Below are 21,876 nucleotides of genomic sequence, written 5' to 3' on the forward strand. Positions count from 1 at the left end.
CTTACAAAAGTATAACAGAAAGACTAGCTATAAGTAGCTCTGCCATTCGTTGGCCAAAATTTGAGCTAATTCGTGATGTAACAGGAAAATCATTATATTGTGTCATCTGCAATCTCCTTCAGGTTTTGGTCCAAACCATGATTTAGTGGCACAAATTCTTCACATACACCATCAAATCTGGTTTCAGTAGCTTGGCAGCTCCGGTGTTGGTTGGACCATATTTGGAATATTGTGAGTGGTTTTGGGCCCCATATCTAAGGAAGGATGTGCTGGCATTGGAGAGAATCCAGAGGAGGTTTACAAGAATGATCCCGGGAATGAAAGGATTAATGTATGAGGAGCGTTTGATGGTTCTGAGCCTGTATTTGCTGCAGTTTAGAAGGATGAGGGGGGAATCTCATTGAAACCTACCGAATATTGAAAGGCCTGGATAGAGTGGACGTGGAGAGAATGTTTCCAGTAGTGGGAGAATTTAAGACCAGAGGGCACAGCCTCAGAATAGAAGGACATCCCTTTAGAACAGAAGTGCAGAGGAATTTCTTTAGCCAGAGGGTGGTGAATTTGTGGAATTCATTGCCACAAACGGCTATGGAGGCCAAGTTATTGGGTATACTTAAAGCGGTGGTTGGTAGCTTCTTGATTAGTAAGGGCGTCAAAGGTTATGGGGAGAAGGCAGGAGAATGGGGTTGAGAGGGAAAAATAAATCAGCCATGACTGAGTGGCCGAGCAGTCTCGAGGGGCCGAATGGCCTAATTCTGCTCCTATGTTTTATGGCCTTTTGGTTTTCTTCCTAAAGTTAGAACACCAACAGCTCAATTCACACCTGCACTCACTTTTTCCCTGATCTTTTCATGATACGGCAACAGTTCTCCACAACATTGCTGTGTTCTGAAGTTTTCAGAGAACTTACTTTCACTTGTGTTTTCATGGTAAAAGATGCAAACTACAAGTGTAGTCTGAAGCTAAAGTTTGCTTTAACTTAGCACTTCACTCATAACTAGCTGGTAGAGCTTCACTGGAGGAACTGCTTTACGAGTTTTGTTTTTTTACTGACAAGACTGTCCAAATTTCAATAGTGAATACTGTTTTAAATCCAAAAAAAATGGAAAATACACAAAAGACTCCACAACTTGGCGGCATCTGCAAAGAGAGAAACAGTCATACAATTTCAAACTAACAACTGGGTCTGATGAAAGCTCATTGAACTGAAATATTAACTCTCTTTCTCACTCCACAAATGCTGCCTGACTTGCTGAGTGTTTGTAGCACTTTCTTTGTTTCTTCAAAGTTCAAGTAATTTTCAAGAGTAATGGAAATTGACTTGGTCAAGTTGTCATACTTGTATATGGTATATTTTCAAAATATTGAAAATGTTAAAACAGAGCAGGAAATTCATTACAATACTGCTGTTACAATAAGTTTTAGATTTATGGAGTCTGCTTTACAATGTAAACAAATGTGATCTAAAAGTAGAATTAAAAATTATGAGGTCACAGAACAATCTGGTGAAGAAAAGTAATGGATGCAGGGATATTGCAATAAGGCCCTAATTTACTATGGGAATCCATTACATTATTACCACAAAACACAAATGTTTTTATCAATTATGGATGTGCTATGAATTCCTTGAATTGACAAAGACGTGAAACATTTCATCACACATCATCATCCAAATGTGGGCTTTGAATTCAATTGCTTAGAAAAATGTTTTATGTGGCAGGCAATAGCCTTTAATCTGAAATTCGATAACTTGGTAACTCCTGTAGGCTATGGTAAACCATGACACATTATGCACATGAGATGCTTTTACATGGAGGCCTCTGTGCACACAGCAAAGATGTCAGACGTCATGCTGAGCACAATTGGCATTATTGCTGCAACACTGTGGTGCAATATGTAACTTTGAAAATCTGTAAGCCTTGAACACAGCAGCAGGTTGTAATCACAGGTGAAGGTTTACACCAACACAATTTACAGGACCTGTCCCACCTTGAGTGTCTGTCATGCAGTTTGTCAGTGATACAAGACCCACAACCAACATTTATGGTGTGGATAACTTCTACCTCAAAGCTAAAACCTGTTGGGGACTTTGATCACGATGATCATTGTCCTGGGTGCCCACCTCTGGAATCAAGTGCTGGAGACATAGGCCGACTACTCCCATCACCTTCCTGCCTCTCCAGGCCAAATCTGTCACAAACCAGTCCCATGATTTGAAGTTGTGGAAGATCACACAAGAAAGCTCATGCACTTTGCAACTAATGTACAGTCTCTGCATGTAATTGTGCAGAAGGTCTGAGAGCCAGAACACCTGCTACCCCTGAAATTGCCACAGTTCTTACAGCACTGTTTTAGTGCGCACTTCAAAGCATGAAAGTATTTCTGGACATATGTTTCTAAATGAGTCAAAGCTGAGTCAAAGCCAAATGAGTAATCTACATTGCTCAACAGCATTCACAACATTTTCAATAATGAGACAGCTCTTCCAAACTACAGCAGGATCTGGCTAACATCCGGACTTGGGTAAATATGGGCCAGGTAATCATCATCTTGAAAAAAACACAGCTATCTCCTATTGATCTTCAACTGACAAATTAGTTTCCCTGTTAATATCTGCTTAATAACTAAAAGTTGAATTGGACTATGGTTACACAGACAAGCTGCGGACTAGATATTCTGCTTAGTGGCTCACTTTCTGACTTTTTGAGAGCCAGTAATCAGGCTTCTGTCCTTGCCAGTATCAAAATGGTTCCTATTTCTTACTAATTACACCCTTTGCAATAATGATAAACCATTCTTGACAAATCTCTTCTTGTCTTTGTTGTTACTCTTCCAGTTTTGACACAGGAGACCACAGCATCCTCTTCCAATGCCTCATATTGTTAACTTGCTAGTTAGGGCTGAACTTATCTTTTACTGTTCTTATCTATTTAGTCAAAGCTAGAGAATCACCGGCAATGGCTTCCTTTCCTGTGTCTAGACCCTTACCTCTGGTATGCCAAATATCCATCCTGCACCCCTCCTAATTTTCATCTATACACATCCCATCAATAACTACATCCATAAGAACAGTGCGTTTCCACATAAAGTCAGATGACACCCAGCTCTGCCTTATCACTATCTCCCTTGATTCTTGCATGCTGGACATTTTAAAAATCAAATCACTTGCTTACTCATCTTCATGCTTTTCCCTCAATTCCCAAAGCTTCCATTTGAAATTCAATCTTTATCTGCACTCCCCTTACCTTATCCCCTATCACGGTGCCCAGTAGCAATAGAAACTTGTCTCTTACGATAAATGTGGCAACTGTTCTACTGTTGAAGGCTGCCTCAATATTGCTTAAGTCAAATTTGCTTCCCCATTGACATCTGCTATGGAGTCTTTGTGGGCTCTGTATTCCAAGGAAACATCAGCCTTGTGTTCAACTTCATTGTTAGAATCCTGGGGTCATGGAGCACAGTTCTGAATATTGGATAAGCAATCTAACAATCAAAAGTAAATGATGAATCTGACAGTCTTTTGGGATGGGATTTCTGAAAACTGGCATGTATTCAGAAATAGAATGTGTTCTTGGGGTATAACAGAGATAATGGTGTGAGAATGGGAGATGAAGCCACTGGAAATGGAAAATAGCCTTCTGCTGAGAAAAACTAATCCTAGATCTTTTGTCATTGCCACTTGAATTTTAGTTCTTCATCATAGGGTACAAAATCCACAATAGGACAACCACTAAAATTACATAATGATGCAGAGACTATATTGAGGCTTTTATCATTAATATAAACCATTCTAAAATTTTACTACAAATACATTTCAATATTTTTGTCCTATAACTGTATTCAGTTACTTGTGAAGATCACTTACTTCAGTCACTAGCTTAAAAGGGCCAGTCAAGGAACCCAGCTCATGAAGATAGAGGAAAGCACAGCATCGGATGAATTCCAGAATACCTGCTTCCAATCCATGAACAGTCAAGGCAAAACAATTTTAAGATTAGTGAAAATAAACTGTAAACATAGACATAAATATGAAGCTTTACTCACAATAAAGATTAAAGTGCAAAAATGATCTGACAGCGGGAACAAAAAAAGATGCAAAGCATGTGAAAGAGAGATCAATAACAGAAGACGAATGTAATGACCCCATCTTTTAAATATATATCCAAGTCATTTTTAAGAACCTATGCAAATTCCATCTGTAAAGTTGAGCAGTAATTGCACTTACTGCCAAGGTCCAAAATCATTTTCATGATGATTCACATAACCAGGTGAAATATTAGACAATTTAGCATTTATCAGCCATTCATTACTGGAGAGGAAAATCTATCAGTGAAATTTGAAAGGAACAGAATCAATTAAAGTTCTGGTTGCCACACTACAGGAAGAGTGGACACTGGAGAGGGTGTTGAGGAGAATCACCAGGATATTGCCTGGGATGGAGTGTTTTAGTCATGAGGAGAGAGTGGATAGGCAGGATTTGTTTGTCACGGAGTGGAGGAGGCTGAGGGGGAACTAAGAGAGGAAAACAAAATTATGAAGAGCATCTATAGGGCAGATAGAAAGAAACTTTCACCCACAGCAGAGGTACATAAAACTAGGGAGTATAGACTTAAGAGTAAAAGGTAAGAAGTTTGGAAGGGACCTGAGGAAAAGCTTTTTCACATGAAGGTTGATTGGAATCTGGAATGCACTGGCTGAATGGACAGTGAAGTCCAAGTCCATAGCTCCCTGAAAGTGGCTGCACAGGTTGACAGGGTGGTAAAGAAGGCATATGATGTGCTTGTCTTTATTTGTTGAGGCACTGAGTTCAAGAGTCAGGAAATTATGTTGCAATTTTATAAAACTCCTGTTAGGCTGCATCTGGAATACCGCATTCAATTCTGGTCACCCCATTAGAGGAAAGATGTGGAGGCTTTGGAGAGGGTGCAGAAGAGGTTTACCAGGATGCTGCTTAGATTAGAGGGCATGTGCTATGAGGAGAGGTTGGACAAACTAGGGTTGTTTTCTCTGGAGCGGCAGAGGCTGAGGGGAGGTCGAAGTTTTTAAAATTATGAGAGGCATAAGGAAGGGATATGGTCAATGTGTGGGGAAGAGGGACTTGATTAATTAGGATTTAATGGTTTAATTAGTTCAGCACAACATTGTGGGCTGAAGGGCCTGTTCCGTGCTATACTGTTCTATATTCTATAAAATAGATAGAGTAGACAGCCAGTACTTTAAACCTAGGATCAAAAAGTCTAATACTAGAGGGCATGTGTTTAAGGTGATAGAGCGAAAGTTCAAAAGAGACGTGCAGGGCAAGTTTTTTTTTACACAGAGAGTGGTAGATGCTTGGAATGTGCTGCTAGGTGTGATGCTGGAGGCAGATATGATAGAGGCATTTAAGAAGCTCTTAGATAGGCACATGAATATGCAGAGAATGGAGGGATATGGACATTGTGTAGGCAGAAGGGATTACTTTAATTCGGTGTCATTACCTTAATTAGTTTGGCACAACATTGTGGGCCAAAGGGCCTGTTCCTGTGCTGTACTGTTTCATGTTCTGTGTACTCCAACAAAATTTAAAAAGAATCTAGACAAGGAACAGAAGGCTAAGGGCTAAGTGCTGGTAAATGGGATTGGTATAGAGAGATATCTAATGGTCAGCATGGATATGGTGGGCAAAAAGGCCTATTTCTGCTTTGCATAACCCTCTAACTCTAAAGGAGTAAAGGAGTAAAATATATCAATATCAAATATAACAATCAGTAACTACCAAAAATCCAAAAGTGTCAGATGCTGGAAATATGAAATAAAAACAGGAAATGCTGGAAAAACTCAGCAAGTCAGGCAGCACCTCTGGGAAGAGAAACAGTCAAAATTTTGAGTCTGCCGGTCAGGACCGGTTCAAAAGCCAAGGAATTAAGAACTGACCGACAAAAAAAGAGAACACTTGTGGTAGGGATAATTTTGAAGATCAGATTCTCTAACCTAGCACTACATTTTATTGCTGCTGAAGTCAAGTAGTTGCCTGCTAGGAGAACATTCTATAACAGTCCAACAAGTCATTCCCCCAAGCCAACACTCTGTCAGGAGATACATCAAGTTTCATGCTGTATTTGACTGTTACCAACCCCGAGTTGGCCACCCCTAGGCTCCTCTGCACCTATAGCTGTCCCTAGTGCTCTCATGGAAGATGGTTTTCACTGATCAAGTTCCTGAAATGACAGGTTTGTAAGATCTTGATCATATCAGTGTATCAAGGCTGGCAGAAGTGGTTGTGGCATTTTGAAATTATCATGCTGTATCACATATTGCATGCAATAATTGGAGTGATTCTAAATTATACATGATAGTAAACCATCAACCATTTATAAATGTTAGTGCCATCAATGAGAGTCTATTGTTGCAATTTCGTTTGGGAGGTGAACTTTTGTCAACAATGTGCAAATGTGGGGCAATTTCACAACAGTTTGCAGATGAATTTGGCTCCACTCAAAGCCCAAGAAACAAATATTACACATTCGGTGGCATCTCTCCATGGTTCCTTCTCTTCCTTAGATGGCTCATTGAACATTAGAACATTGGCTTACTGCTAGCACATTTGCTTCTGCATCAGAAGGTCATGGGTTCAAGCCACATGGCAGAGATCTGACTACAGAATCTAAACCAACACTTCAATTTAGTACTTTAATGATGCTCCCATCTGTTTCTGATTAGGTCTGGATCCCCACTCTAAATCCAACTGGGAGCTTGCGTAAGACTGAAAACATGGATGTCAATTTAGTTCAAAGTTGCATCCACACTGCACCTGTTTTCATTGTGTAGTGACAAATATCAACTCCAATATATTGTAACTGGCTAGTAAATTGATAAGATACAGAATTAAGGGACAAATGGAAGAATAACACTTGCCTATTCTCCATCATTAATCCAATAGACGTCAGTGTCAGAATGATATAGCCAATTCCTAAGAGGATTGTTGTTTCTGAAAGATCCTGGTCGATCAAGCAGAAAAACAAATAAATACATACAAATACAATTAGCCAACAACTGAGGTTAAGAGTATTAGAGGAGTAAAACAGATAGAGCTGCAGATCTCTGTAACATATAAACAACCACAGAGCAGATAATTCGGCCATTAATGGTTGAAAATTGAAGCTAAATTATCATTCTACAATCCTATATGTTAGTTTTCCATTGCCATTTGTGGTTCATGATGCTGAATATTAAGGAAAATATCCCTTTGTGGTAGTACAGGAATAGGAAGCTGATTTTCAAATGAAAAAGCATTATATTATATTGCAAGTCATTTTCAGAACATATCAAAGAACTTCACATCCAAGACTCTAAAGGCTTGTGGAAAAATGTAACAAATAGATTGCATGAGTAAAATCTCACACAATAAATAAGAAGAATATCAATGCTGGCTTGGGTTATCAAAGAAAACTTTCTACTTTTCTTTGAAAAGCACATTTCACATGCACCTAAACAGACAAACAAGGCAGCGGTTTGAAGTTCCATGTGAAACATGGCATCACTGACAATGTAATACTCCTTCAAAACTACACTGAATCCTCAGCCTGGATTACTTGATCAAGACCTGGAATACATTTCAAGGATAAAAGTTCCAGAAATTCCACTCAATGCTTTAATGCAGTACAGAATATAATTTTATCTGAAAAGCCCATCATTATACTTTGTGCATGTATCACGCACTTCTATTAATAGAAGTTTGGTTCTTTGTGCAATATGATACACAAAGGATACTGGACACGTATAGTGCTGTTAACTTTTGTATTAATGGCTATTAATGCATTTTTTTACTTCACTTACGAGATCAATGAACAGCATAAGCCTCAACTTCTCCTACGTTAGTTAAAAGGCTCATCCCTAACTTGGCCACTATTGGGGAATTCGGCAGTGAAGATTTTCTGAAGTTGCATCAATCTTCCTCAGGACAAGTTCCTGTTTTCTCATCATATTTGAAGTACCTCCACCTACTTTCCCCCACAGATGCAATTAGTTTTGAGTATCTGCTAAAGTGCTCCACGACCTATTGGAGCATTCACTGACACTACAAACGAACTTCCTATCCTCTCAAAGATCTTCTTGATCTTCTTCCCAAGTTTCCACTCATCTTCCTGGCACACCTTGATGTTCTCCCCAGTCTCACCCAGTGACCTACTCGCTTTCCTGACTATTACACATTCCAACCCATCACACTAACCCATGATTTCTTGCATCTGCTATGCTGGGAGACTACTGAACAGTCTAGCACATGGTTTGGGTGTGGATGTGTGTGCAATTCTAAGATCTGCTGGTTCTACAACAATATATTGAGTGTCATGCATGGCAGAATATGAACCCCTCTTGGCATTAATCAAAACAATACCCAGACACTATCCCTTTAACATTGAAAGCAGATTGATGCATTTGTAGGTTAGCATCTTAGTGGTGAGAGAACCACACCTTGGCAAAGTTCACGCAAAAATAAACGCCCGACATATACTGGAGACAAGAGGTATATGCTGATGAGGAAACAAAATCCATAACTGTTAGGAACACAAAGGTACTACAGGAGAACCACACCAGGAGTTCTATTATTCTTTTAAACTCACCACACTGTCAGGTTGCCCTGTTAGTAGGCAAAAATGTTAACATAGAAAGAAACAAGTTGATGGGTGGTGGGGAGGAGGGGAGGATTAGAAAAAAACAGTAGGATTGGTCATCTGTACAGGACTGGCAGAGTTTGTGGCTTAGTGGGGAGAGGGGCAGCAGTGGAGAGGTAGCTTATAACAGATGGGTTGGACCTCTCACATAGCTCAAATATAGTTATTTGCAAGATTTTATCCAAGCACAAGACCCTGTATTAAGAAACAGAGAATTTGAAATGGAACTGCATTGACCTCAGCACATCTGAATGCACTTTGAAAATATGATGAAATTCCTGGAAAAATTACAGTCCAATCACTTTTGGGTCAATGTTCTGCTTGTTATCAGGGCTTGCATCATTCTCCAAGAACAATCTCACCAGCAGTTTCTCAAGTTGGAAGTTTTTCATTGCTCGGTAACTGACTGAGAGGACCAATTGGTGGCAGACATCCAACTATTTGAAAAGGCTTCAGAAAACAAAAGGAATTTGTAGAGCAGATTTTCACCCAGTATGTTATGTATGCATTCAGAGAATGGCTACTGCTCAAGAGAAAAGGTCAGGAAAATCAGACCCCTAACCTTTTAAACTCAGCTCCTAGGCTGTTTTGAGAACTGTATCTAAATATTTATTTATTTGATGCTAGCTAACACCAGTCATGCATGATTTAGAGATTTGATTTGCTTAAATTGAACAGAGTATTAGTTTAAAGCACAAACACTTACTGACTTATTGGCAATTATCTGCAAGTAAATGCCCAGAATAAAGATAAAATGCAGCACTGCATAGACCTCAAGCCATACAGGGATTTGGGGATTGTGTGGAATCTCCTTTCCACTAACCTGAAAAAAATGAAACATGTTAAATTAATATAGTACTTCTCAATCTAAATATGGCCTTTCTGCTTAAACTGAAACTCCAACTAACATCTTCCTTAAATGTTGTAAAATATATTTTTTGTTACTTTGATATTACTACCTCATAATTAACTGCTTGATTGAATTTCAGTTCTCCTTCTTCAATTTGAGATGTAACTGCAGAGGTACTTCATTTTAACAAAAATGGTGCAAATAATGAGTAAACTCTTTTTAATCTACATCCACAATCCTGGTAGGCAGACAGGAGGAACTTACAGCTGTGTATACAGGAAAGATGAAGGGGGATCTATTCTAGTAAGACTTAAGCTAAGAAATCGTATCTGGCACTCAATAATACCATTTTCACTTTGGAGTATTCCAAATATATGAAAAATTTAGGTGCACCCTCCTGAACTTTACTGTCTTCTAGCATCTCACACAAGTGATTGTTCTAAATCTGTGAATCAGTGTATTTGGTTAATAAAGGATTTGGGACCATGAAGGGAAAATCAAATTTGATCTTTTGCCAGTCAGAGTTATATGGAAGCAGTTAAACATTTGGTGCTGAATGTTGCATAGTATGTTATCAGTGCATTATATTTTTCATCTGATGGGTAGGATCAATTAATTCACCTATCCATAAAAAATACCATTGGCATCAAATGAATGCACTTCAGAAACTGAGCTATTTTTAATTCATTTTAAGGACCTGGGCATTGTGGGCAAGGCCAGCTTTATTGCCAATCTTTAACCACCCTTGTGTAAGCTGCTCCTGTCACTTTGGTGATGGTACTTCCATAGTGCTGTTGTGTAAAGGGGTTCCAGGACTTCGACACAACAATGAAGAAGTTACAGCAATATGTTTCCAGGTTAGGATAGCATGCATCTAAGAGGGAAACCTGCAGGTGGTGGTGTTCCCATATGCCTCCGCAGGCTTCTTGGTGTTAGAAGTCATGGGTTAGTGAGGTGCTGTCAGAACAACCAGTACAAGTAACTGTGGTGCATTTAGTAGATGGTACACATTGTAGCCACTGTGAGTCACTCGCTACAGGTTTCCCAGCATCTAACCTGCTTTTGTGGCCATGGTATTATGGTGCAGTTGAGTTTCTGGTCCGTGATGAAACCAGGGATGTTTAAGGCTGGGTGAATGGTTATGGTGATGTTAATGAACTGTCAGAGGTAGGTGGTTCAACCTTCCTGTTGCAGATGATCATTGTCTGCTACTTTTGTGGCACAAATTATGCTCCCCGTTTATTTGCCTTTTCCTGAACTTAGTGGTCTGGCTATTGTCACACATCAACCTTTTTTAGTGAAATATCTTCTTCACAACTTGTGTTTTGATTGAAATTTCTACACTTCAACATCATCTTTCTAATCAGACAATCTATGAATTAGTATTGACAACAGAATTCACAGGGTTGCAAGAACAACTCTCAATTTTCACTTTTTGTGTAGTGAATACATACAAATTAGGGGAAGCCAACAAGAAAAAACAGCTACATATAAAGGAAACTAGAAAACCTTCTCACTGCACCATACTGTGAAAATCATTTGCAGTCACAATTCTACTCTAAGACTTCTCATACATTTTTTACCTGTTTTTCTTGTTTGATGAGGCTCTAGTGAAGCACTGTGGGATACTTTTGTCAGGTTAAAAGTGTTATTTAATTGGAATCAATTGTTGTTGGTGTATGATGTCCCATAAATGCACATGAAGTCAACACCACTGTTTGTTGTACTTTCCAGTGACCTTTCATTCCAGTATTGTGTTGCAACCTTTCGTTCCAGTATTTTTTTTAACCATTTCCTTACGGAAGTTCTATCCTAAAAAAAAATTCTAACCATTGGGAGTTTTCGGCACATCCAAACAATGTCAATGTCAATGTCAGCCTCATTATATAGGTTTCCTCTGATTGTACTTTTTATACCAATTGGTTCCTCTGCAGTTAATTGTGAATGCTTTCATTAAAGCACTCTTAACCTTGCAATACTAAACAAACAAAAGTTCAATGTGACTGTAATAGCTGAGGACTAAGCACTTGTAAAGAGCAACAAAAGAGTAGGTGCTGTTAGTAGATTTCCATTAGTCGATAAAAGTATGAGTAACTGTCAAACTATAAAGCCATTGAGTTGTATAGCATAGAAATGGGCCCTTCAGCCCACCACATTCATGCCAACTTTTTTGCCCATCTTTACTAATCCTATTTGCCTGCCTTAGGTCTGCATCCTTTCCTGCCTTAACAGTGCACTATCTTCTGCAAACTAACTGGAACTTCTAAGAATAAACTTTAAATTATTAATAAGATGTATCCTTTGCTGTCAATCTTGTTGTGGAAGGACACACGTTTGGGTTTTCCAGGTAATCAGAATCACAGACCAAAGCAGTGAAAGATTGGACTTAGGGCATTTACTCCATCTGCATTAAATATGGCAATGAGCAATTACTACTATATATGCAGAACTGGCTAAGTTACAAAAGCTGAATCATATCTTGCAACCATCAGTTAATGGAAGTGGTATTCTGTATGTTTTTCTCTATTACCTAATATGTTCTGATGTGTAATCTCTATAAACAGTAATGTTCCTGGCCTGGGATCATGTCATGAGGCAAAGAGAGAACCTTACTCAGTGCCAGCCTTGGATCAGAGATGGCACCCTCATTCTTAGGTTGACAGATCATGGCTTCAAGCCCTCACTCAAGAGTACATAACCCATGCCCTAATATTTAAAAACAATTAAGTTAGTAAAGATAAACAGTGATGTTCTTCACAACTTGCTTCATATGACATTTTCACACGTTATCTCAACAATATTTCCTACCTCTACAGCCATTGAGTGTCATTATCTGGAAAACCCAACCCTATAGTCTTCTTGAGCTAACATTTCAATGTAGTACTGAGGTAATGCTATACTCGCACATGGATGGGAAAGATCACATAGTTACAATATTGCCCACATCAAACATAAATAAAAGCAGATTATCTAATCTTTTACCCCATTGCTTGCAGTGAATCCTTGCTCTGAGCTATTTCAATGTTACAAGTGACAGTTCCAAAGCATTTCATTTGCTGTGAACCACTTGTTGGAACATTCTGGTAAAGTTGAAATGTATTTTTTTTAATGAAAGCTTCTCCCTTAATAATAGCAAAACCAATAGATAAATGTTACAATTAGGAATGAGCAGACAGATGTCATTTATGGTTTATAGAAAATAAAACCACAAAATAGCATTCATATGAATGGAAGGGTCACGTTTAACAAGGGGTAACACTCTGATGGTTCTAGTACAAACAGTTCATCTTTTGAAAAATAGCCATTTCTGTTTATACGGTAATAATTACTCACCAGCGTATTTAAGGCAGATGGAGTAAACCACACCCAGGGTTGGAAATTTCGTTATTTGAATATGACTTAAAAATAAATGTTCGTATGAAAGCATTTCATCGGTTATTTTGACAGGCATTCTCTCCCTTAAAATATTGAACAAAAGGAATGCTACACAACAGAAATAATAACATTTATATGGCATCTTATGTGAACTGTTGTATGACTCGTGGTTAATTAATTCTTTTTTGTGTAGTTACTGTTGCATTTTCAAATACACTAACCACTTTGATAAACCCAAAACTCCACAAACAACTATGAGGTGAATAATCTGTAGACCAGATTTTACTTTTGATAGCGCAAGTTGGAAGGTGAATAATAGGTTGGACATGAGAGAAATCCACACTCTTCCTTGGAGTAGGTCCATAAATTCCTCTAGATTTCATCAAATAAGCAGATGGGACATCCAGGAAAACCTCCAATAATGTAGAACTTCAGTCAGATACTAAAATATTAAGAGTTCACACAATCATTTACAATAAATGTTTGCACAATAACATATTAATACTCTTAAGATGTACACAGCATAAATGCAAGAACTCTGTCTTCATATTTAGCCAATGCTTTCCATTGGAAGTGGAATGATACCAGTGACTTGAATTGTTTCAGTATTTGTTAATGTGGCCTCCATAGATTTCTGCAGGATTTGCACTGTAATTTTGAATACCTAGGTAAATGAAGAGCAAAGGTTTCATAAACAAGGCTGGTTATGACTCGGAGTCACCTGTTTTTTTTAAGAGGTCTGTTATTAAAGTTAAAAAGTAAGAGATTGCAAATCCAACTCCCAAAATTTATTCCACTAATCTCAACAGGAATGGATGTTAGGAAATGAGTAAAATTGATGGCCAATACTCAAGCACACATTTAGCACTTGCAACCAAAGATGAATTTCACCCCAAAAAAAGTATTTTCTATTCTCCAAGATTTATTTAAATGTTGCCTGGTTTATTGTGATACTAATGAACTTTTTAAGATTTCCATCTTAAAAAGTTGGGATCAAAGATAAATAAGTAAAGCAAATAATGAGAAAAGCAAAAATGTACACTGGCAAAATTGATATGCTGAGTGTTTCTAGCATTTGCTGCCTTTATATCAAATAACTGTTCCATGAGCAATACTTTTTTTTTGCCCACAGGAATTTTTCTACAGCTTCTACCTTCACATTGGTAGTCACTGCGGGAAGAAAACATTGAAAAGATTATCATCAGCTTTCTCTCCACTCCTCTAATCATCTTAAATAAACTGGAACAAACTGCCAGTTTGTCACCATTTTAATATTGGATACTTCAGCATACTGGTCTACTTTCTGTATTTGAAATATACAAGCTGGAAAAGATGGCAAGAGATTAAGTAGCTATGTCAGGTGAAGATTCCATCTCTTCCCCTCCCCTTCATTAATCTAAATAATATTTGCTGTTACATACTGCAGGAAGATCTTCATGGCAACCAAGTCTTGGTTTGCCTGGCTCCCATCCAGGTCCTTTGACGATGACAGAAATTTTGTTGCTTATGCCAGGGGTAACCCAAACTGTCTTCCAAATGTAGAGGAGGTGATGGAACTGGGGATAAAAAATAATTACGAAAGTTATACTAAATAACATTATGTCATATTCACCTCCTGCCATGTCTGGATCTCCCCCTTCCTGTAATATTACAATCAATTCCTACAATGATCAAATCAACTGCACCACCACCCCCATCACACCCCAAACCCACCCTATCCTTCTATTACACGACCTAATTTTAGCTCTCCAGCCACCTTCCAATCTAAGTTAAGAGATTGGACGTTGGATGGAAAAAAAATTGGATGAAGAGATTGTCTGGGCCACACAGGAAACTTGAACTTTTGTATTTCCCATCTGAAATTTGTCCCCCGTCCCCTCTTCTCAGCCTGGAGCAAGAAGCAGGGTTTATAGTTCAACTGATATGTCAATATTCATGACAAAAATTATTATTCATAAGGAATTGGAGAAAATTATGTTTGAAAATTTACTTGTTATTTTTCTCTGTTAAATCAATACACCATGCAACAAAACAATATTAATGATAGAAAGAAAACAGGCTTGTAGAAAAACCCAAACACATTGCATAAAAAAGGCTCTGTTGCCTTTGGAGAGAGCTCCAGGTAAATAAGTACTAAGATATTCTGCAAGTTTTTGTTTATTTATTGATTTTTCAGAATGTGGTTGTCACTGGCAAGGCTGGCATTTATCACCTGTCCCCAGAGAATGTGGTGGTGAGCTGACTTCCTGAACCACTGCAGTCCTCCTGGTAAATTTACTATGTGGTGCAATTGGGTAGGAAGTTTCAGGGTTACAATTAACAATGATGTAGAACTATCAATATAAAAATATAGGGACATAAGAAATAAAAGAAAGAGTAGGCTATTTGTCCCTGGTCTAGCATTCAATAAGATCAAAGTCAATATTTTATCTTAGTGCCACTTTCCTGCACTAACTCTATATGAGAAAGGTCATTGATGAAGCAGCTGAAGATGGGTTGAGTCTAGGGCACTGCAGTGATGTCCTCGGTTGGGTATGATTGATTTCCAGCAACTGCAACCATTGATGCCCATTAAATGGAAGGACATAATGAACCAGGTGTGTTTTTAACAACATTCCAATGTTTTTTTCTTTATAACTCCAGATTTTTAATTGAGTTTGGATTCTGCATTGATAGGGTGGGTATCTGGATTGTTGGTTCTGAGCTCAAGATTACTAGCCCTGTAATTTACTTGCTAACCCACTGGCTATTTTTTTAAAGATTTTTTTTAGATTACTTGAGATTGAGAAGTGCCACAAGTTCTGGACTCTCCTGTGAGTGCAGAAGTACTGAACTTGCTAGCCAAGTTTCACTGGGGATTTCCCTCCTGGGCTCCTCTGTCAGACTCCACATGGAGTAAGAACATGCTGGATTTCCCACCGGGGAGAAAAGTCCCAATCCCTGAAGCAGGTTGGACCTGATAATCAGAAACACCTAAAACCAATCAAAATTGATTAAATAATTGACTTCTGTAATTAAAAATAATACATATATTTAAAGTGCATAATCACTGGTACAAGCTAATTATAAAACTAATGTTAATTGAAATAAAGATTTTAAAAAATCATTTACCTTTTTCATCCAGGTAGGTGGCCTCATTCTAACAGGTCCACAGGAGATATACCAGACAAGGCTGGCATAAAAAGCTGAGGGGCCAGAAACAAAGTGCATCCAGGCCTCAGTTTAACATGTCCGAGTTCTACCTCTGGACTAGGTGCTGAGTCCAGTGATGGAGCAGGAGACCAGATCTTCAGCATCTGACCTCCATTGTGTTCCATACATTGGTGCTGCAGTAGCCTGGTGTGGAAGTCAGGAATGCAATGATGTGCATAATACTGTTGGCCAAAAGTGCCAGCTACAATGTGCCCAAATGGACAATAGACTGGTGATCAAACACTAATGTATTGTAAAATGGAAAACAAAACCCTGGTTAACTGTTTATAAATTCAATTAATGAAAATCTGTTGAGCCATGATAAATCCATGAAAAAATGGAAACTTTAGTACTGAGTCTCAGAAAATAAAAGTGTTCAGAATTTGAACATGACTGCCAAATTCATGACACTGCTTCCTACCTAAAGTACTAGAGCTATTGCATGGCTTCATAAGCAAACTAGTTAAGTTTTAATCCCAACCCTCACATTAAAATATCCATTCTATTAAAAATAAGTTGCCTGAAAGGGAATGATTCTTGCCTCACAATATAACATACATGGTTCAACGTTATGTGGGATCTTAAATCAAACTTGATAGATTAATAGTAGAGTAAATGTTTACCCCCAACTAAGAATAGATGTACCTGCACCCAGAAGGGTTCAAATGCATTGATTGAGTGAGTTAAGCCATAGATGACCTTTTCATTTTCTGTTTCAAAGGTACCTGTTCAATCAAAGAAAAATAATGGTGAGAGAGGAGGATTTTATAATCTCCATGCATATACCAGTCTGCCTGATTCTGACCAGAAGCAGAAAAGGAAATATATTTACATTGAAGACTCATTGTTCCACGGTATATTCCTGGAGTTTTAAGATACTGTTGCAAGCTAGTTAGTAACTGTGAGAAGCTTGTGCAAATACATAACACTGCACAAATCCCTTGAGTCCAGAAAAGCACATTAAACATGCAATGTGCAGCTATGTCAGTGATTTTGCTTTAAGATAACGATCCATGGCTGCAATATTCTCATGTACACAAGTCACAATCAACCAGGATTAACATGCTCAAAGGGTTTTCCACTGCTCCCTCCATCGCTGGAAATCACACAAGGAAAACAGGTAGATTGTTGTTCTGGTTTGCAAGTTGTGGGCAGGAGGTCTGGGTGGAGATGATGAGGGGTGGAAAGGGACTCCAAGACTTCCTTTCATAAACCTCCAATCTACTGCCCCTTTAGGATCCTGTTTTTGAAAAAACAACTCTGAGCAAGATTTTGGTCACATTCTTTGATTTCACAACTCTTATTTCCTTATGTTTCTGTAAAGTGCCTTGAGATTTTCTTTCATTTAAAGATGTTAAATAGTTGTAAACTGTTGTGGCTTCAGTCAATCAGCAAATTCAAGGGTCTCTCCAACAAGGAGTCAGGTTATTGAAGTGGCTAATTGCAGACAGAACTGAAAACTGAGAAGACCAAAGATCAGGTAGATGAATTAGCCAACTGGTTGGGATAAATTTTTGAAGAGACTTAAACAAATGTAAAGATAAACAATTTTTAGTGTCACAGCCAGCTGCCATGAGAAAACATTAAAGAAGAAAGTTCTAAGAATTACAAGAACCCAATGCCACACTCAAGGCCTTTCATTCTTATTCATAAGCATTCAGAAAATTGTTTACTCAATGACCCCCTCAAAAACAATGAGAAAAATTAAGATTTTTTTTGACACACTAAATGGACTGTTGTGGTTTGGAATTCTTTGACTTTACATAAATGGTGTTATTGAATGCCATCAGTAGAACCTGGCTTTAACAGGGAATTGTATACTCAGAGAGCTTCATGCTCAGTTAGGCTGATAAGAGGTAATTTATATGCAGGATAGGCAATTGCTTTGCAAAGATCCCAACAGACAGGCAATTTATGTGCAATTTCATCCATTTAGGAAGCTATCTAACACTTCTGTATTGCTGAGCTCTTGAGTTCTGCTTATAAGGGCAAGGGACATTTCTAAAACTTGGCACCCAGACATCAAAAGGGTCAGTCAGAAGTAAGTTGTAAGGGGATCAGCTGTGCTCTTCCGGTTAATAAATTGCCCACAAGATGAGTCTCACATAGAAGTTCTTCATTTATCATAACATAACTTTAACTAATCCTGATTCCAGAATAAAGTAATAAAACAAAGCTTTGCCTCATGTTAATTCAGGAGGGATTAATACAGTAAAAATTCTTCAGATTATCAAGAATGTTTATTGTTGCACTCCAGAACACTGATGCAGAGTAGTGAGCATCAATAAAGAAAGCAGGCAAGCAGGCTACATAAGGGAATTATTGACACTGGTCATTTCTAGTGACATTATACATCAGGAGTCAGAACCAAATGAAGTCATCAGGCAAAGCAGTTACAGGGTGGCTGTAATTTGGAACAGAATTTCAATCAGTCTCCACTTCAGAGTCACCTACTCCATTCTGTTTTTTTTATTTCCCTCTCAAGAATATGTTATGGAAAATTTCAAAAGGGAGAGTGATAGATTTTACAAAGACAAGGGTATTAAAGGTTGCAGATAAATGGAGGTAATGTGCAGAAAGGTTATAAACTGACTGAATGCAGGAACAGGCTAAAGGCACCCAATGGTCTTCCTCTGTTCCTCTGTTCCAATTTTTTCATGGAATTGACTGCTCAATCCTGAAAATGCCAGAGACTCAATATTTCTGCTCCTCCTGTCTCTGCAGAAGCTAATCTATTTTTAAAAAAATACTGATTTTTGAAACAGCCGCCGGAAGTTCCTTCAAGGACTGCTGGTTAGACTGAAGACTCAGAAGAACTGGGTGGTATTTGTGCAGCCCATGTTTTGCCCACTTACAGACCACTTTAATCAAGGTCTACAAGTGGCATTAACCTCAATTTGCAGGGTGCTGAATAATTACTCAGGGTGGGCATCCCTTGCACCCAAATGTAGTCTGTTTCCAGAGTTACCAGCACATTTCAGGGTGAAATTGGACCATGGGAGGTTGCAACTGAAGACTCATTTCTGTAAGGATGAACCAACACAAAAACATATGCAATGATCTTTATTCCTTTCCCTTTAAAATTCACAATTATAATGGAAACTATCAAAGAACACTTGTTACACTTATGTGCAACCTGTAGCAGTCTAGGACATTATAAACCATCCTAAAACTATGAACAGATGACTTAAAAATTACACACACAGATATTTTTATCCTTTTATTCCCTTGTACCATTTATTTTTAGTTGCGTTGTTCTGCTTTCATTCATTGTACATCTTACATTAATTCTCTATTTCAATTTGTTCTATATGAGGGACTTGAGTAAGGTGGAGCCTTTTGCTGGAGAATGTTGATTTAACAGGTGTGGTTCCTATGTGACCAAGTACGGAACCACTGACTGTGTCGGGTGCCTTCCCACTGCTCTGGAAATTCTATAGGAATGTCCCCCATGAGAATACTCCCTGATGTTTTTATATCCATTCTCTGATTCTTTTTTCAGCTCTGGAAAATAGAATCTACTGAACTGGGATGGTAGAAGAGAATTGACAGGGGTTTTCACAGATGTCTACTGTACATGAATGCCAGAAGCAAGTCAAGTTTTATGGCCTGTAAGGGCTTTCAGAAAGAGGAATGTTTTCTTTCTCCAGTAGTTGTTTTCAGCTGTCCAAGTAGTTGCTGTATTCAAACAAACTTCTTTGAAGTGAATAACTGTCAGCAATCAGTGTCTTCACACACTATCTTGTTGGCAAGTTTAACAGATACTTGGATTTTTTTTACTATTCTCCCAAAGAAGAGCAATTGCTCCCACTCACCAAAAATCCTGTCCCAAATGATTAGAGTTCCAGCGTAATTCTTGTCAATGCAGTATGGGTTTCAGCCTGAAGAACAACATTGGGGGAAACACAAATTATTTTCGGAATACATGGACTCATGGATTATTTTATTTATATATATTATGCATCTAACAACAACAACAGCAACTCACAACATGACAGGAAAAAATCAATCACTGATTCTTTGCAACAAAATTAAACATGGGAGGGTACATGTTATGATTTAAAATCTGCACTCATTCTTTTAAAGATTTTCACGGCCTGGACTAAATGAGGAGGAAGATTCTGGCATTTCATTTCTCCAGGATCAGGTGCTGTTTTCATAGCATCACTTCTTCTATTCTGTGCCAGCGACATATCTCAAAGTATCTTTGACATCTCTCACTGGATTAGAACATACGAACATAAGAAATGGGAGCAGGAACATGCCATACAGCCCTTTGAACCTGCACTATCATTCAGCATCATGGCCGAGCTAAACCCAGCCATGTTACTGGCCTCAACTCCAGTTTCCTGTCAGATCCCCATGACCCTCGACTCCCCTGTAGTCCAAAATCCTTTTCGATTTCATCCTTGTATTTAATGACTCCACCTCCACAGTTCTTAAGGTGGAACATTCCAAAGATTCTTCACCATCTGAGAGAAGAAATTCCTCCTCATCTCTATATTAAATTATTCTGAAACTATGCTCCGAGTCATAGAGCAATACAACGTGGATACTGGCCCTTCGGCCCATCGAGTCCATGCCGACCAGGTGCCCACCCATCTAGTCCCAATTTACCTGTGTTCAGCCCATATCCCTTAGAGCCCCACCTCTCCATGTACCTATCCAAGTGCTTCTTAAATGATACTATTGTACCTGCCTCAACCACTTCCTCTGGCAGCTCGTTCCATATACTCACCATCCTGTGTGTGAAAAAGTTGCCCCTCTGGTCCCTTTAAAATGTTTGCCCTCTCACCCTCAATCTATTCCCCCTAGTTTTGGACTCCCCTACCCTGAGGAAACAACTGTTATCGTCCACCTTATCTATGCCTCTCATAATTTTAAACATTTTTATAAGGTCACTCCTCATTCTCCTATGTTCCAAGGAATACAGACCTAGCCTGGCCAACCTCTCCTTATAACTCAGGCCCACTAGTCCTGGCCACATCCTCATAAATATTTTCTGTACTCTTTCTGGTTTAACCACATCTTTCCTATAACAGGGTGACCAAAACTTTACACAGTACTCTAAGTGTGGCCTCACCAACAACTTATACAACTGCAACATAATGTCCCAACTCCGATACTCAGTGCCCTGACTGAAGAAGGCCAGTGTGCTAAATGTCTTTCTGACTGCACTGGCTGCCTGTGATGCCACTTTCAACAAACTATGCACTTGTACTCCTTAGTCTCTTTGTTCCAACACTCCCTAGCACCCTTCCATTCATCATATAAGTCCTACGCTGGTTTGACTTTCCAAAATGCATCGTCTCATATTTATCTGAATTGAAATCCATTTGCCACTCCTCAGCCTACTTCCCTAACTGATCAAGCTCCTCCTGTAATCTGCAATAACCTTCTTCACGATCAACAACACCTTCTAATTTCATGTCATCCACAAACTTACTGATCAAGCCTTGTGAATTCGCACCTAAATCATTTGTATAAATAATGAATAACAAGGGTCTCAAAACTGACCCCTGCAGCTCACCACTAGTTACTGGCCTCCATTCCGAGAGACAATCTTCAACTACCACCCTCTGCTTCCTACCTCTTTTGAATCCACTTAACTAGCTCTCTCTGGATTCCATGGGACCTAACCTTCCAGACCAGCCTACCATGCGGGACCTTGTCGAAGGCCTTGCTAAAGTCCAAATAGACAACATCCACCCTACCTTCATCTACTTTTTTGGTTACCTCTTCAAAACATTAAAAAGGTTTGTCAAGCATGACTTTCCACGCACAAAGCCATGCTGACTCCTCCTAATC

At 38.7% G+C, this 21,876-nt stretch overlaps 1 protein-coding gene across 1 annotated transcript in view; it reads right to left on the bottom strand.

The window, feature by feature from the left end:
- Positions 1-1,046: 1,046 nt before the first annotated feature.
- agmo (alkylglycerol monooxygenase) overlaps positions 1,047-21,876 on the bottom strand; it is a 188,510-nt gene continuing 167,680 nt past the window's right edge. Inside the window, 6 exon segments of the mRNA XM_052016932.1 lie at positions 1,047-1,140; positions 6,895-6,977; positions 9,358-9,474; positions 14,298-14,432; positions 16,714-16,793; positions 19,884-19,949. Coding sequence (XP_051872892.1) covers positions 1,047-1,140; positions 6,895-6,977; positions 9,358-9,474; positions 14,298-14,432; positions 16,714-16,793; positions 19,884-19,949 — 575 coding nt within the window.

The sequence above is a fragment of the Pristis pectinata genome, chromosome 5 (assembly GCF_009764475.1).
Source record: "Pristis pectinata isolate sPriPec2 chromosome 5, sPriPec2.1.pri, whole genome shotgun sequence".
NCBI lineage: Eukaryota > Metazoa > Chordata > Chondrichthyes > Rhinopristiformes > Pristidae > Pristis > Pristis pectinata.